General features: G+C 40.5%; 1 protein-coding gene across 4 annotated transcripts; it reads right to left on the bottom strand.

The window, feature by feature from the left end:
• Positions 1-1,992: 1,992 nt before the first annotated feature.
• Kctd6 (potassium channel tetramerization domain containing 6) lies at positions 1,993-12,622 on the bottom strand. Of its 4 annotated transcripts, none has more exons than XM_046452683.2 (3): positions 12,535-12,622; positions 5,293-5,362; positions 1,993-3,677 (listed from the first exon to the last, which is right to left on the bottom strand). In XM_046452683.2, the coding sequence occupies exons 2-3, from the start codon at positions 5,317-5,319 to the stop codon at positions 2,991-2,993; spliced, it is 714 nt and encodes a 237-aa protein (XP_046308639.1). In that variant the 5' UTR covers positions 5,320-5,362; positions 12,535-12,622; the 3' UTR covers positions 1,993-2,990. The 4 variants fall into 4 exon arrangements, with proteins under 4 accessions (XP_046308639.1, XP_046308640.1, XP_046308636.1 ...); XM_046452684.2 differs by lacking the exon at positions 12,535-12,622 and adding an exon at positions 11,983-12,238; XM_046452680.2 differs by lacking the exon at positions 12,535-12,622 and adding an exon at positions 11,493-12,238.
• Positions 12,623-16,680: the final 4,058 nt, after the last annotated feature.

A 16,680-nucleotide genomic window follows, 5' to 3' on the forward strand; every position in this document is an offset into this window, starting at 1 on the left:
TGTGTGTGAGTCATCTTTTAGACATAGTCTGAAGTAGTATCTATGAGATATAATCTGTGATTTACTTCAAAATAGTCTAAAAAAAGGGGGCGTGAAGAGTTATTAAATTTGGTCACTGGGTAGGTATTTTGGTGTTCACTACACTACTCTCTCTACTGTTCATTGGATATTTGAAATTTCCCACAATAAAAAAAAAGAAAAAAAAGCGGGGGTGGGGGGTGGGGGACCACTATCCACTTGTAGCATTTGTACTAGATCTTTGTTTCAGATATAGCAAAGCCAAATCAGTTTTTTTCTCTCTCTCTTTTAGCTGGGGATCAAACCCAAGGCATCATGAATGTTTGTTAAGCAAGTACTCCACTACTGAGCTACACTTAGCATTTATCCTCAGGTTTAAAAGGACACAAACATTCCAACACACTGTCCTCCAGAAATGCCTATGCTTGGTGTAACCTAAATAAAATACAAAGCCCTAAGAATGCACTGAAGTATCAACTTTTAAAAATCAACTCTTCTGGGCTGAGAATGTAGCTCAGTGGTAAAGCACCTGCCTACCATGAGTTGTAGAGGCCCTGGGGTTCAATCCCCAGCACAGCAAAAAAAAAAAAAAAACAAAAAAAACAAAAAACCTCTTCTGCAGTGAGAATGATCAAAAACTTCATAGAAACAGACACAATTGTTTAAAATTAACCGAACATAATCAAGGGACATTTTTTCATACCATTTCCAATTATCCAACTGATAAAACACTCAAATTATCAACTAACAAATGAAATTGAATAAAAATTTCAGCAGCTGCTTTTCCCAATTTACTCATATAAACAATCATTTAGTTATTAATAATTAGTAAACCTGAGAAAATTTACCAAAGCAAATATCTCCAGAAAGTTGGGCAACTAGAGCAACTAGTATATTCCTATTTCCCCAACTATTTTTAATTACAATCATTTTACTTCATATTGATCTCTTTCTAAAAACAGGAGAGCCCTGCCTATGAGAAATACATTCGACCACTATTACAAAGTTGGAAATCCAAGTTATGAAATAACCAACAGTAATCAACTAACCAGTTGGGGATTTTTTTTTTTTTTTTTTTTTTTTTTTGCAACCATCAATCAATTTGAAGTGAGAGCCAATCTTCTAAAGTGGTAGCCTTGAACTAGTACATCAATTTACCAAAACCAGAGCAACCTGTCAACAACATTAAGGAATCTTAGTCTGAAGATGGTAAAAATGGGTTGATTACAGGTTTCTGGTAATTTATCAAATCTTAAAATAAATTTTCAGGAAGACATGGGGAAAAGTTAGCAAAGTAAATGTTCTTATCTTTTCAGAGGGAGAATCTTGGAATATTCTCACAGAGAGGAGGAGAAAAAGAGTGACCTGCCTGCTCCAGGGCACAGAGTCTCAAAGAGTTCCACTCTTCCCTTAGAAAACAGGGCAGAAGTTACATGCCTTCCTTTTTTATAAGGTGTGCTAGCAAACCAGGAAGTCTCACTATAATTAACACAATCCTTCCTGTGAGTAACTTTCAAGAAATAGAATCAAATGCAAAATAAGACCAGAACCAGGCCAGGCCAGTGGCATGATACATCCCTGTAATCCCAGCTACCTGGGAGGCTGAGGCAACAGGATCCCAATTCAAGGCCACCTTGGGCAACTTGGCAGGACCCTGTTTCAAAGTAAGATAAAAAGGGATGGGAATGTAGCTTTGAGGATGCATGAGGCCTGGATTCAATCTCCAGTGGGGGGCAGGGGAGGGGGCCGGAGAGACTACAATGAAATAAACAAAATTACATACATTTCCCCAACTATTCCAGATTCTTCTTCATTTACAACAGTTTATTTCTTCTTTTTAGAAATAAACTTAGCTTTGATAATAACATGCAATTGTGGGTAACCACAATACATGAGGATAAAATAGCTAGTCATTCTTGTCCCCGTGCTTAGGACAAAACTGAAATAATGAGTCATATTCAGCACTATGACAACTGAAGAAAAATCTGTAATCTTTAATATAAGTGCCAATGGAAACTTTGTCAAACAGCACGTTCACCATTCAAATATGCACTCTTTTAGACATTGAGACAAATTCTATCCATCCCTGCTTCAATGACACAATAGAGTTCTTATAAACTACAATCTAAGGTTCCATTGAGTCCTCTCAAAGAGTAGGACATAAACAATGCATACTTCAGACAATGAATATGATTTTTCTCCTTTAAGTAATAACAACAACCAATAAATACAGATCTAATTTTCTTATTTCATTTTTTATTAGTTTTTTTTTTTTTTTCCTGGTAGACAGAACACTTGGGAATTATACTGCACCAGGCATAAGAAGTAAGATTTCTACCACAGGGACATTTTGTATTCAGAATCCAATATAAATATTTCTAGTCAGATATTTCCATGGCTACAGATATTTGGTTGCTTGATTTATATGCATAGAAAGTAACAGTTGTCATAACTGTGAAAAGCAGTACTTAATAAGTACCTTTAAATGATTGGAACAGTTTTCCTTTAATATTATAATACTGCTTACTGGTTTGGAAACTAGGTCACCCTACATGATATTTGATTTTTTTTCAAAGGCATCATGAGTATTCTGCTTTTTCTTTCATTCCTGTATTTTTAGCCTTCTAGTTATTTGGGGCCATTTTATCAGAAATCATTTTAGCACTGTAATAAAAAAAAAAAAAAAAAGCTCTGTTAAGGATAGATTATATACCATAATGATTTTCAGACTTCTTTTTATAAAAAAGGTATCTGGAGACTCAGAACAGGCACATGCATACTCAGGGTAAAGGAAACAAAACATGGAAGAGTCTGCGAAAGCATAAAACTTCCTTCTCAGTTCTCAATGCCTTCAAATAAATACAAATATTAAAAAAAAAAAAAAAAGCCCACATTGTGATTTAAAAAAAAAAAAAGTCTCTTCCATTTCCTGGAGAGTCAGTTTCCAGGAACTTCTTCTCCAGTGCTGGGGATCAGTCATCCGTCTTCCGGGCTAGTCTACAGAAAGTCCAGTTGTGCTCCACTGTGTTCTCATTGGCCCGCTCACTCATGTGATGCACGCGAGTGTTGCGGATCGTGAAACCTTGTTTTGTAATGTATTCCATGAGGTGGACCCGCAGAGAAACTTCCTGGTGATAATCACAGGGTCCAAAAGTAAAGGAAACCTGGCAGTCTCTGGTGTCCATCATGTGCTTATTCCACTTGGTAAAATAATTCGAGATGCCTTCTAGTAAGGAATGGACCTTGGTGGTGATGGTTAATTGAGTTATGATAACAGCCACTGGATTGGAGTACTTAGAAAGCTTCCGGGTACTAGAGAGCTCCACAACCTCTTCAAAAGTATCCATAGGATACAAAGGCTTTGGGTCGTTGAGACATTGAATCAAGGGCTCGATCTGGTAAAAATCTGCTTCTTTCCGAAGCAGATCAAATTCCTTAAAATCCAGGGGTAAGGTCAATTCTGAAGTTCTTAAGAAGTTGAGGACATATCGGAAAAGAGGTCCATCTCGATCAATGAAGTAATTGCCTTGAGGGTCTCGAGCTGTGGGGAAGTCCCCCCCAAACATAGCTCCAAGCATGGAATCTGGATAACGCGTCAATGTGGTGAGAGATGTCGTATACAAGTGTCCACCTACATTTAACGTGACTGGGTCAGTCATCTGAAATTTTTTAAAAGATAATCAGTCACCTGAAATTTTGTAAATCCTAACTTTGACAAATTAAGAAAATTAAAAGTAACAAGCAAAGCTAGTACTAAAATTCCTTTAAACTATAACATATTTGACAAACCTATAATGCACATGGCTTTACTTTCAATGACAAGCCCACACAGATTAAGGGATCTAACATTTGCTTCAATAGAAAAGAAAGAAGGAACCGGGCATAGTAGCATATGCCTGTGATCCCAGAGACTTGGGAGGCTGAGACGAGGATCCCAAGTTCAAGGTTAGCACCAGTAATTTCATGAGACTCTGTCTCAAAATAAAATGTAAAAAGGCTTGGAATGGAGCTCAGTGGTAAAGGTCCCCTCAGTTCAATCCCTGGTGGAGGGCAGGGATGAGGGGAAGAAAGAAGGATACATTCAGTTCTTCAAAGACTTAATAATCAAGGGCATGACTTCAGAGCCATACAGTTTCAGGACCAGTATCTAAGTGTTTGGGTCACAGGAAATCAAAAGAAAAACTAAAATACACTCGTTTTTTTTTTTTTTTCAGGTTTGTTTTTTTTTTTTAAAGATCTTCAGTTTTCTTAGCTCAATTTAACATAAGATAGATAAAATTATCTGATAATGTAAAGATATCTACTTTTAATATTTCTTTGAGGTTTTCCCACTCAAAAAAGAACAAATCATAAAATCAACTTTAAAAATAAAACTTTGTGCATACCTAATCTTGATAACTTTTTTATGGAAATAAAGAGTGTCAAACACTAAGTTGAAATATACTGCTGGGTGGGCTGGGGTTGTGGCTCAGAGGTAAAGCATTTGCCTAGCATGCGTGAGGCACTGGGTTCGATCCTCAGCACCAAATTTTAAAAAATAAAGATATTGTGTCCACCTATAACTAAAAATAAAATGAATATTTAAATACACACACATACACACACACACACACACCTGGGTCAACACAACCTAGCCACTAAACCAACACATACTGGAAGAGTAGTAGTAATTTTAAAATTTCATTACTTGATAGTGTATTCACATTTGTAACATTAATATTGCAATCTGACCTTTAATGTGAGAAACAAAACCCTTTAAATAACACATATCTTTCTTTTAGAAGTCATATTTAAGAAAAAGCAAAGATGCAGGTAATGTTCAGATACTAGGAAAGTGAAATATTACCAGAGGAGGAGAAAAAGAGGGAGACACAGGAACACACAAAAAGGGGAAGAGGCACATTCTCAACTGTCATCTCCCTAGCCACAAGAAAATGTCCTCCACTCCATCACCTACTAGATCCTTTAGTATCACCACTCCATAAAGTTTAAGAGTAACATACTTTAAAGATCAAAAAGGGATGTCTCTCTCAAATAAATGATTATTAAAAGTTGCTTTAAGAGTCCATACTAAGTCTGCTTCCATTAAAACACCAAACAAAACAACACCCCCCTCCAAAAAAATACATCTAAACAAATTGAAGGCGGAAGGAGTTGCACAAGTTCCTAATTTGCATTCTTGTAAGATATGTTATATCTAAGGCTACATAAGGGGGAAAAAAGGTACAAAAATAATTTTCCAGCCTTCAAAGTGCAGTTGCAAGAACTACTCACCATATAGCCCCAGTCTCCATTATCCATCTGTTCCAGTGCTGCGTTTTCAGGAGCCCAGCTTCCAGGAAAACTTTGGAAAGAGAAAAAAGGACATACGATAGAATAAGCAGTTATGAAAACAGAGAAAAAAGAGGTTCTCTCACCTAACAGAGCAGGCCAAACACCAGAAAAACTACTTGTCTTTATTCAACTAGAGCCTACTACAGGGCAAAGACCAGGCAGGACGCTCTATGGGCATCTTGAGAGCCTGTCCAGAACAGAGAACTATCCTATACTTGGAGTAAAAGGAGAAGCATAGAAGTAAATCAGCCATTCAAATTCTCTCTCTTCTCTAAAAGTCAGTTTTTAGAATGTCTATAAAAGAATATTATGGTTAACTATTCAACCTTATCTTGGTACAAACCTATGATGGTCTTTCTCAGAAAGGTCATTTAAGAGAAAGGCAGAAGGATCAAAAGTTAGAGGCCAGCCTGGGCAATTGAGCAAGACCCTGCCTCAAAAATCAAAAATACTTTAAAAGGGCTGGGGATGTAGCTCAGTGGTCAACAGCACCCCTAGGTTCAATCCCCAGTATCAAAGAGAGAGAGAGAGAGAGAGAGAGAGAGTGTGTAAAAAAGGAAAGCCAGACACAGTGGCCATGCCTGTGGTTCTAGCAACTCCAGAGGCTGAGGCAGGAAGATTCCAAGTTTGAGGTCACTCTGAGCAATTTAGCCAGACCCCAGTCTCAGGATAAAAAAATAAAAAGAGCTGGGATTCAATTCAGTGGTAAAATGCCCCTGGGTTCAATCCCCAGTATGAAAACTAAAAGGAAAATTCTATTCATCAGCATAAATTAAACATCTCAGTAAACGCATTAAACATAATAAATTTCCCAAGATACAAGTATCACTTTCCAAAGAAATATATCAGAATAGTATTTATTGTATAATATAAAAAACAAGCTATACTTTTAATAATGAGGTATTTATCTTCATGAATAATCAAAACAAAAAGAAAGCAATTTAAATGACAAATTGGTAGAGCACTATTTGGGACAAAAAGAACCTTTCTGATTGGGGTCAGAGTTGTTAGCCAGCACTCCTAGAGAGTCAGCCTTAGGACACTAATAAACACCCATATGCTAATGATGCCAGTTTCAATTTATTTTTATCTACAATTCAAGAGCACTTAAACACTTCCCAGCCTTAGTCAGTTCCCTCTCACACACTCCATTCCCCAAATCAACCCGCAAAGCAAACTGTAGAGCAAATTTCAAAAGCGCTGGCAAGAGATGGTAAGAAACACGGACTTCTCCGTATTCATCCAGGAAAAGCATCGGCTTTTTCTAATGCAGTCTTTGAACAGATCCACTTTTCCCACTTTTAGAGGAATCTGGCACACAATTCCCAGAACAAGCTCTGGCTACAAAAGATCACAAAGGCTCTTTCTCAAAAGGTCACTCAGGCATGTAGAGAACATTTGCATAGCACAGCATGGGCTGAAATCAGAGCCTGAAGCATCTATTTCTCCACCTTGCAAATTCTTCAAAGCAAACAAGCTAAAATGTAGACCAGAGGATGTGCAGCTTTTACTCTTTACACTCAGCAGTTGGATACAGTCATGCTACTGAGTGAGAAACGGAACAAATGTCAAATTCAGGGCTGCTGTGACAAATCTGTATTCCTCTGACTTGCTTCATAAATGGTGTCTGAAGTAAACAGAACCAAGAAGTGAACTTTACCAACTTGTCTTGCCAGCATCTCATGCTGATACTGATAACAAATCAGTAACTGTGCAACTGAAAAGGCCAGTCCTTCGGAAGTTCTGGTAAGTTCTGCTCATCTTTGGCTTTCCCTGTCACTCAAAGTATTATTTCCTAATGCCTCAATAATTGATCATTCAACCAACATTTATTTTGAATCAACTAGGGGGAGGGAGCATATGTGCAAATATAGATATACAGAAACAGGAAAAGGGCAACCCTTGCTCTCATGGAGCCTTCAATCTACAAAAGAAGGCAACACGCAACTGAAGTACAGAATTCCAAAGTGCTACAGAGATGGACTGGCAGAGCCTGCAGGAGGAAAGTCCAAGATTCCAAATCAGAAAATAAAGAAAGAGCTCACTCAGTGGAACAAAGAAAATTTGCACAACCTGAGAAGGGATTCCAGAAAGAAGAAGCAATTTAAATAGACAATGATTTGTACATCTTCCCACCCCCCAACACTGCTGATATAATAATCCAAGCACAGATTACTGCCCCCATTTTAGAGATGCAAAATAGAGAAACCAAGTAGATTAAGTGGCTTGTTCAAGGCCCACAGCTGGGAAGTAACTGAATAAGTATTGGGTTTTCTGGCCCCTTGTCTAGATCTTTCCATAAATACCCTCCTTGAACAGAAATTGAAAAAAGAGAATCCCCAAAACCAAGAAATTGAAAAAGATTAATTTTAGATTCTCTATAACTACCTATTAAACCTATCCACCTACTAGGGATTTATTTACAATTGTACATAACTCAGCCTAACCAGTCATAAAGGGTCTGTAAAAATTCCTCTGAATCTAAGTTTTAAAAAGGCAGAAACCTGGGGCTGGAGTTGTGGCTCAGTGGTAGAGCACTTGCCTAGCATGTCTGAGGCCCTAGGTTCAATCCTCAGCACCACATATAAATAAATAATATTAAAGTCACATTTACAACTAAAAAAAAAATTTTTTTAAAAGGCAGAAACCTACGCACTAGTGTGAATAAGTGACATAAAGAACTCCAATCCTAATTGTTAAGTATCCTAATTGTTAAATGAGAAATGGAGTGACATAAAGAACTTAAGTGACATAAAGAATCCAATCCATCAATATCCTAATTGTTAAATGAGAAATGGAATACCAGTAGACACTGATGTTATACTGTTAGGCAAGGTCTATTTCTAGTTCTTTCCTTCTTTTTTCTTTTTTACTTCTAAATCAAAACAGGGTAATTTCTTGAGCAGTCATAAAAGAAAATTTGATGATACCCATAAATCTGTTCCACAGCAAAAGCCCAGAATCTGTACAAAGATGTAAAGAAACTTCAAACTTAATAATTTAGGAAAGCAATTATGGAAATCTACATAAGCCCATGTTTCTCAAAAAGCATCCAAAAGTCTTCCTATACTTGTGTATAAGATTCATCAAAACAAACTGAAGCACAGTCACGGTTAGTCACTTCCAATAACAATAACTAAATTCTAAAAAAAATCAAATTGCTCATTAAAGAGTTCAAAGGGGAAAAAATATTAAATTTTACCTCTACTCCTTGTTTCTAAATGTCCTAAGTAGAGATGCTCTGATAAAGCAAGAAACCAAAAAAAAAAAAAAAAAAAAAGGCCAGGAAGATTACTGCTTACCCAATAGTTGGATTCTGAATTAATGGCTATTATTCAGAACATATCAGAGGCAATGCAGATGGATGAAATAAAACAAAATCCAAAAGAATTTCCAGAATAGCTTCAATCTCTTCTACCAAATCATTTTCCAGAGCTGCTAACAATTAGAAAATGATTCATTTGCTTTTCATCTTTTCTCTCTTCTGCACAGTCTTCCCTGGAGGATTAATGAGAAGTGACCACAAGACAGGCAGTAGAAGAAAGACCTTGAAATGGGCATCAAATGGGCCTGTTTCATTTGATGAAGGTAAAGAAAAATCTTATATGTCAGATAATTTGTGAGGAACGGATATTCTAAGGGTAACAACAACAACAACAACAAATAATTTCTCTTTATGGTGATTTTCCTTACTAAAGATTGTTTTAAAAGACAGTGAAAGCAACCAAGCACAATTATAAAATTCAAAACACAACACTTCCTGACCTGGAAAAAACAGTTCATCTGAAAAGATCTGACCTTTGATGAAAATAAATTCTTGTCCCAAAGTCTATAAATCATCACCAAAAATTTGCCTATGTTTATTCTTAAAAGGTTAGACAGTGTAATGTTTGCAGTAGTTCAGTTAAGGAAAACATACTGAAGAACTTTCAAAAGTTTAAAAGAAATCAGAGGGCTGGGGTTGTAGCTCAGTGGTAGAGTGCTTGCCTAGCATTCAGGAGGCGTTGGGTTCAATCCTCAGCACCACATAAAGATAAATAAATAAAAATAAAGGTATGTCCTTCTACAACTAAAATATTTTTTAAAAAGAAATTACAGATTTTTCAAGGTAGAAAATCTGGAGAACACACAATCCAATAATAAGTTATTAGCTTAAAAAATAACCTAACACGGGCTGGGGTTGTGGCTCAGGGGTAGAGGGCTTGCCTAGCATGTGTGAAGCACTGGGTTCAATTTCCAGCACACATAAAAAAACTAAATAAACAAAATAAAGATATTGTGTCCATATACAACTTAAAAAAAAAAAAACAACTAACCCCTAAATGCCACCTTCCTTACCACAATAAAACTGCATTTATAGGCTTATGAGTTATAATGAACTAAATATAACCCAAAATTCTGGGTTGATCTTTTCTGCTACAGACTAAGAATCCCGCAGGGCCAAAAGTCCTACTCCTATATATTACTCTATACACTGCAATATAAACCTCCAAATTTGAACAAGTAATAAGAAAAATCTCTAACTACTACCTTCCCAGAGTTTCCAGGTAGCCCTTTAAATTGCTTTTCTACTGAAACCTTTGTGTCTGGCATTCCGAAGGCAGAACTCAATAAAGTCTCTCCATCTATACTTACCTTCAAAATTGCCTTTGTACTGAGTTTCTGTTCTTGAAACGTGGGAGTTTGAAAGTGAAATACTTTTTATAGTAACTAGTTCAGCGACATCTAAAGGAGTCTTTTGGGTTAACATCCACATACAAGCCAGCACAAGTAGCCAGACATACAAGGATAATGCGATTATGGTGTTAGATTAGCCCTAACTCAACCAATGCAGAAATGGATCTTTTCATATATATATATATATATATATTAGTTGTTGGTTGACCTTTATTTTATTCATTTATTTATATGTGGTGCTGAGAATCGAACCTAGTGCCTCACAAATGCTAGGTAAGCACTCTACCACTGAGCCACCGCCCCAGCCCTGGATAATAACCTAACCTGGATCTTAAGTAATTATTTTTTCTCCTCTCTCAACCATGTGGTCTAGAAGAGAGAGCTCTAGGTTAAAAAGCGACTGATTGCTAAAGAACTGTCAAAGAGTCACAAAATCATAAAATTCCTCTTATCCTCAGTTTCCATGAGATAAAATAAGATAATATCACTTCTCCCAAAAGTAATTAGACCATTTAAACCCTACATGAAAGTAAAAACTGGGCTGGGGATGTGGCTCAAGCAGTAGCGTGGCTCAAGCAGTAGCGCGGCCCGGGTTCGATCCTCAGCATCACATACAAACAAAGATGTTGTGTCCGCCGAAAACTAAAAAATAAATTAAAAAAAAAAAAAGAAAGAAAGTAAAAACTGGCCTATAGTGCAATAGTCCAGGAGTAGGGTTCTGAAGTCACATGCAGGCAGTGCAAAGGAAAGAGAACTGACTACCAGAGGGGAAGGACCAGAATTCCAACTGCTTCATTATTATGAGACCCTGAGTAAACCACCCATATGCCCAGCTTCTTCTTGGAGAAATGGAGAAAATAAACAAGATCATGAATATAAAACAAGTATTATACCAATGTGAAAATACTTGTGGCAGTAGCGTAAACAAAATTTCTATGGTAAAGAAACTTGAGAATGTGAACACAAGTAATTTAGAGCATAGGCATGCAGAGAGGGCAAAAAAGTGGTGATGGCCTCAATGTGCTTCCAATGTCCTTAAGACCACATTTCCCCAGAGTTCCAGACAGGTCCGCTACAGGTAAAGGGCAGAGTCCAGTGTTTACAAAGCACAGATATCTGAATGTCTGATCCGAGAAGGAACTTCTCTAAAGCATGACTCAGGATTATCTCCCAGGTAAAGCCAAATGCAAATAAATACGTGAATTTCATTTTAAATAGCCCTCAAATATCAAAATCCAAGACACAGGAGGGATTCACAGGATTCACCTGGGACTCCTTTATGTAGTAAATGCTTTGGTTAAAATATGATTTATAACTATTTGAATCACAAAACTTAGCAATGGCATCTATGACTATCTTGACCACACGATCCTTGATACTTGACACTACAAAAAAAAAAAAAAAATCAAGTACCCCATATTGACTGATGGTGTTCAATTAAAGAGCAAGTTCTCTCAACTTACCAACAACCCCTGCTCATAAAAATATTCTTTTCCTAGCTACACGTTTGTTCACTTGAAAACCTCTCAATCTGGGGCTCGGGCCTGTGCTAGCTCAGCTTCTTATTCCAGGATCCTTCTCGTGCTAGGGCATTTGTGGCAGCGAAGAAAATGAACATGCCAGGAAGATATGGGAAAGATTAAGATACTTGGGCTACCCCAAACACATTCTTAGCCTTTGGGGTGATCCCAAATCTATTTGCCACCCAAATCTCTTCTCTCACAAAGTCTCAAAACTGGATTTATCAACTTGTTCTAGAACTGGTATACTCGAACCCAAGAAACCTGATAACTTCAGCAGAATATCCAAACAGGATCTCTGTCACGTTTCATTTCCCGGTCCCACCCCCAGACACAGCCTCCACGGCACCGTCAGCCCAGCAGGTGCTGCAGGGGCTCCCCACGACCACGGTCACGGATCCCCTCTGACATCAAGCACGAGAAATGCCACGACCTCCACAAATCTGAGCATCTGAGTCACGAACTCGGCTGCAATCGGTGTGTCTCTTCAGACCAGAAAATCCCAAAGGCAGGGCTCAGAAGCCTCCTCCTTCCTCACGCTTTAAACTAGGGCAAGCGCTAGCTAATAAGCGCCACCCCCCAAAACACAGCGTTTCGGAGCAAACCCAGAGGGGGTCCCGTCTGGGCCCCCGATTCGCCGTCGCCCCGGGAGCCAAGCCCGCAGCCCGACGCGGCCCCGGCGCGGAGCGGGCGATGCTCCCCGCCCGGGCGAGGGGCGCGCACCGGAGCCCCGAACCTCGGCCCGCGGGGCCGCGCGTCCCTGCCGGGCGGGCCCCGGAATCCCCGCCCAGGCCCGGCCGAGGGCAGCCTCGCCGCAGGCTCGTGCCAGCCCCGGGACGCGCGGCCCGAGCTCCCCCGCGGTCCCCTCAGCGCGTCCCTGCCCAATCCTCTCAGCTCCGCTCCCCTAGCCACCGGGCGCCGGCTTCTCCTCATCCCCGGCCCTCCTGTGCCCGGGCCCCATAAGCCCTGCGCCCGCCCCACTCACTGCGCGACAGCGGCGGCGGCCCGGCCGGGAGATGCCGGCGGCCGGAGGGCGCGAGCGCGGGGACGAGCGAGCCCGCGCCCGGAGGCGGTGGCGGCGGCGGCGGCAGAAGGGACGACTGAGCCGGCGCCCGGAGTTGCGGCTCCAGCTGCCCAGCGCGGGCGGCGCCTTCCCAGCAGAGCTACGGCGCCACGAGCGCGGGCGCCCCCTAAAGGCGGCGCGGGCGGGAGGCCACGGAAGCCAGAGAGCCCGGCAGTCGGGGAAATTCAGCAAGCGCAGCCTGAGTTGAGCGGTCAGGCGGGCTGTACCGCAGCTCCGAAGCCCCGCCCCAAAGCGCCAGTCCCGCCCCAAGGCTCCGCCCCGGCTATCTAAGCCCCGCCCAGGATACGTCCCCGCTCCCCGCCTCCGCCTGCAGTCCCGGGTCCTCCCACTCCCGTGCGCACAAAGTCTGTGCCCTCTCTTCGCTGTGTGCTCTGCGCTGGTGTCTCCACAGGTGCTTCTCCTCATTCATTTCACAAACTTGTATGGACCCTACCCACTACGTGCCAAGCCTGGGGAGTACAGCGGCCACCAAAATCGCTGCGGGCTCCAAGACTCAAGGAAACAGCTAGTTGACAAAATATGGTAAGTGTTGAGAGGGGCATAATTAGAAGACTTAGGTGGAAATAAGGGAAGGGGACCCCTGCTTCAGACGCTGTAGGCAAGGAAGACCTGAATTCCCGGCATTTGACCAGAGCCCCTCCTGGCCTTGTCCTGTGTTAGGAAGCACGCCCTATAAAAAGGACTTTAAGGAACCCCCTGGGGCCACCTATCCGGCCCGGTGGGTAGAGCAGCCAAGGGCAGCCAGATGGAGAGGACAGAGCCAACTGCAACAGCCTAAGTGACGTCGTGCAAAGACTTGGAGGCTAGAAGCTCTGCCCTAGTTGAGGTTGGTGGTGGTTGCCACGCCAAAAGGTCAAGGTGCAGAATACCTAAAGCCTTAAAGCTAACTGGTCTCCTTCCAAATGCTTTTCCCAGTTATTTGACATTGATTTTGCCCATTTCCCTTCTCCAGGAGAACCACTTGCCTCAGCTGGATTTCATGTCTGCACGGGTGAGAGGTGCTTCTCAAAGTTGAACTTTTTTTCTTTTTTTTTGGTACCAGAGATTGAACCTAGATTAAACTCACTGCACTGAGTCACATCCCAGGCCTATTTGTTTAAAGACAGGATCTCACTAAGTTGCTTAGGGCCTCCCTAAGTCACTAAGGCTGGTTTTGAACTTGCAATCATCCTGCCTCAGCCTTCTGAGCAGCTGAGATTACAGGAGTGCACCACCCTGCCCAGCTCAAAGTTGAATTCTTAATCAATATGATCATCACAGTCATATCTGATATTTGGATTTTCTCCACACACTCCAATGGATAGGCTAAGTAAATAACATACTTCATCAACATCACTGAGTACATTAACATATTCACAAAAACTAGGTGAGGATACAGGGAAGTGTTTGTGAAAATAATAAGTACACAAAATAGTATACATGGTATAATCCTAATTTTGTTTTTAAAAACATATGTATGCTGGGCACCATGAAAGACACCTGTAATCCCAGCCACGTGGGAAGCTGAGGCAGGAAGATCACCAATTCAAAAGCACCCTCAGCAATTTAGCTAGGCCCTAAGCAACTTTCTGAAACCCTGCCTCAAAATAAAAAAATAAAAAGGGCTAGGGTTGCAGCTCAGTGGTAAAGCACCCCTGGATTCAATTCTCAAAATAAATAAATAATAAATAAATAAATATACATAGACAGTTATTTCAAAGGAAAAACACTCCACCATTAGTCTTAGTGTTGCAGGTAATAAAATGTAAATGTTAGAGACTTATTACTTCTATTTATTTATTTATTTATGTGGTGCTGGGGTTTGAACCCAGGGCCCATGTGCATGTGAGAGAAGCACTCTTATCAACTGAGCTATATACCCAGCCCAAGACTTATTACTTCTTAGTGTTCTTCTTAATTTTACTTATTGTCTAGACTTTTATATGGATATTGAATTTATAATCAGAAAAATACAATGAGTTTGGTGGTAGGGGTGTGTTTTAGTCAGCTTTTTCAGTGCTGTGACTAAAAGCCCTGGCAAGACAGTTTTAGAGGAGGAAAAGTTTATCTGGAGCTCATGGTTTCAGAGGTCTGTCCAAAGACAGCTGGTTCCGTTCCTTGGGGCTGGAGGTGAGGCAGAACATGGCGGAAGGGTATGGTGGAGGAAAGCAGCTGGGAGAATGGCTCCAGAAAGCAGAAAGAGAGACTCTACTTGACAGATACAAAATATATCCCCCACAAGTATACCCCCCAATGCTTTTCCCAGTTATATGATATTGCACCTTCTCCAGCCACCCCCTACCTGCCTTCAGTTACCACTTGGTTAATCTCCATCAAGGGATTAATTTGCTGAGTGGGTTAAGGCTCTCATGACCCAATCATTTCACATCTGAACGTTCTTGCACTGTCTCATACATGAATTTTTGGGGGATACCTCACATCTAAACTGTACCATTGTGTTTGTTTTTGTGGTGCTGAAGATAGAACCCAAGGTTTTTCAAGCAATACCTACTCTACCACTAAGCTATACTCACAGCCCAACAATGAGTTTTATTTTTTACAAGAGGACAAAACAGAAATTACCCAAGACTTAGATCTCTAGGATTCAGTGCCACTGAAAATTCAAAATTGCTTCCAGTTTAACGGTGTCCTTGAAAAAGTCATCTACTCTTTCAGGTCTTTTGTTTCCTCGAAATAAAGACTGCTGAGGATTAACTTTGTCAGTGGTTTGGTTTTGTTTTGTCTGATCAATTCCTTAAAGGCTTGATAGTTATTATAAATTATATTATCATATATATTTATATTTCATCATTTGCTTATGGATATTGAGATAAAATTGGTTGTTAAATCATTTTTTATTCAACAAACGTAATGAACTTTTTTTGTTCTAATAAGTCTGTAAGTTCTCTTGAATTTTCTGTGTGACTAATCATAGAGCCTGGTGTGGTGGCACGCACCTGTAATCCCAACGACTAGGGAGGCTGAGGCAGGGGGAATTCGAGTTCAAAGCCAGCCTCAGCAAAATTGAGGTGCTAAGCAACTCAGTGAGACTCTGTCTCTAAATAAAATTCAAAATAGGGCTGAGGATGTGGCTCATGGGTTGAGTGCCCCTAAGTTTAATCCCCAATACCCCAAAATCATGATTGTCAGCCTCAACATCATAGAGTCTGCAAGTAAAGATAGTTTGCATCTCCTGTCCTGGCTTTATTTTATTTCCTTTTCCTTGTTTTTTTCTGTGCTAAATTCCCTTACACAGTATAGCAGTAATGATAGTAGTTCTCCACTGCTTCTAATGTGCCACCATTAACAATAGTGTTTGTCACAGATTTTGATAAACCTTTTTTTTAGTGTAAGGAAACATTATTCTGCTTTACTATGAATGAGTGCTGAATTTCATCAAATGTAAAATTTTCCCCCTAATAAAACAAATTATTATCATGGATTTTATGAAACCATTCATTCATTCCTGGGATACATTTGTGACATACAGTTTCTTCAATATGATGCTGGGTTCCATTTGATAATTCCATTTATTTATTTATTTATTATTTCGGTACCAGGGATTGAACCTAGGGCACTAACCACTGAGCAACATTTTTTATTTACAGACAGGGTCTCACTGAGTTGCTTAAGGCCCCACTAAGCTGTGGAGGCTGGCTTTGAACTTGATATTCTCCTGCCTCAGCCTCCCAAGCAGCTGGGATTACAGGAGTGTATGCTATCTGTGCTTGGCTTTTATGCCCAAATTTCTTTCTTTCTTTCTTTCCTCCCCGCTAATGCCCCCACCCCAAGTACTGGGGATTGAACCCAGGGGCACTCTACCACTGAGCCCTATCTCCAGCTCTTTTTTAAAATATTGAGACAGAGTCTTACTAAGTTACCTGCTCTGGCCTCAAATTTGTAATCCTCCCACCTCAGTTTCTCAAGTCACTGTGATTATAGACGTGGGCCACCAGGCCCAGCTATGTCCGGGTTTGTGTTTAAGACCATCCTCTCCTCTTTGTCTGCTGCTTCCTGATGCACTGGCTCAGTCACCTCCATGGATTCCATTACTACCACTAAGCCAAA

This window comes from Marmota monax, unplaced genomic scaffold (assembly GCF_021218885.2).
Source record: "Marmota monax isolate L192 unplaced genomic scaffold, Marmota_monax_Labrador192_F-V1.1 WCK01_AAM20220418_F8-fsc00042, whole genome shotgun sequence".
Lineage (NCBI taxonomy): Eukaryota > Metazoa > Chordata > Mammalia > Rodentia > Sciuridae > Marmota > Marmota monax.

Coding starts and splice junctions, on each gene's coding strand:
- Kctd6 (XM_046452680.2), bottom strand. Junction 3,678..5,292: donor ATGGAGACTGGGGCTATATG/GTGAGTAGTTCT, acceptor AAAAAATTTCAG/ATGACTGACCCAGTCACGTT.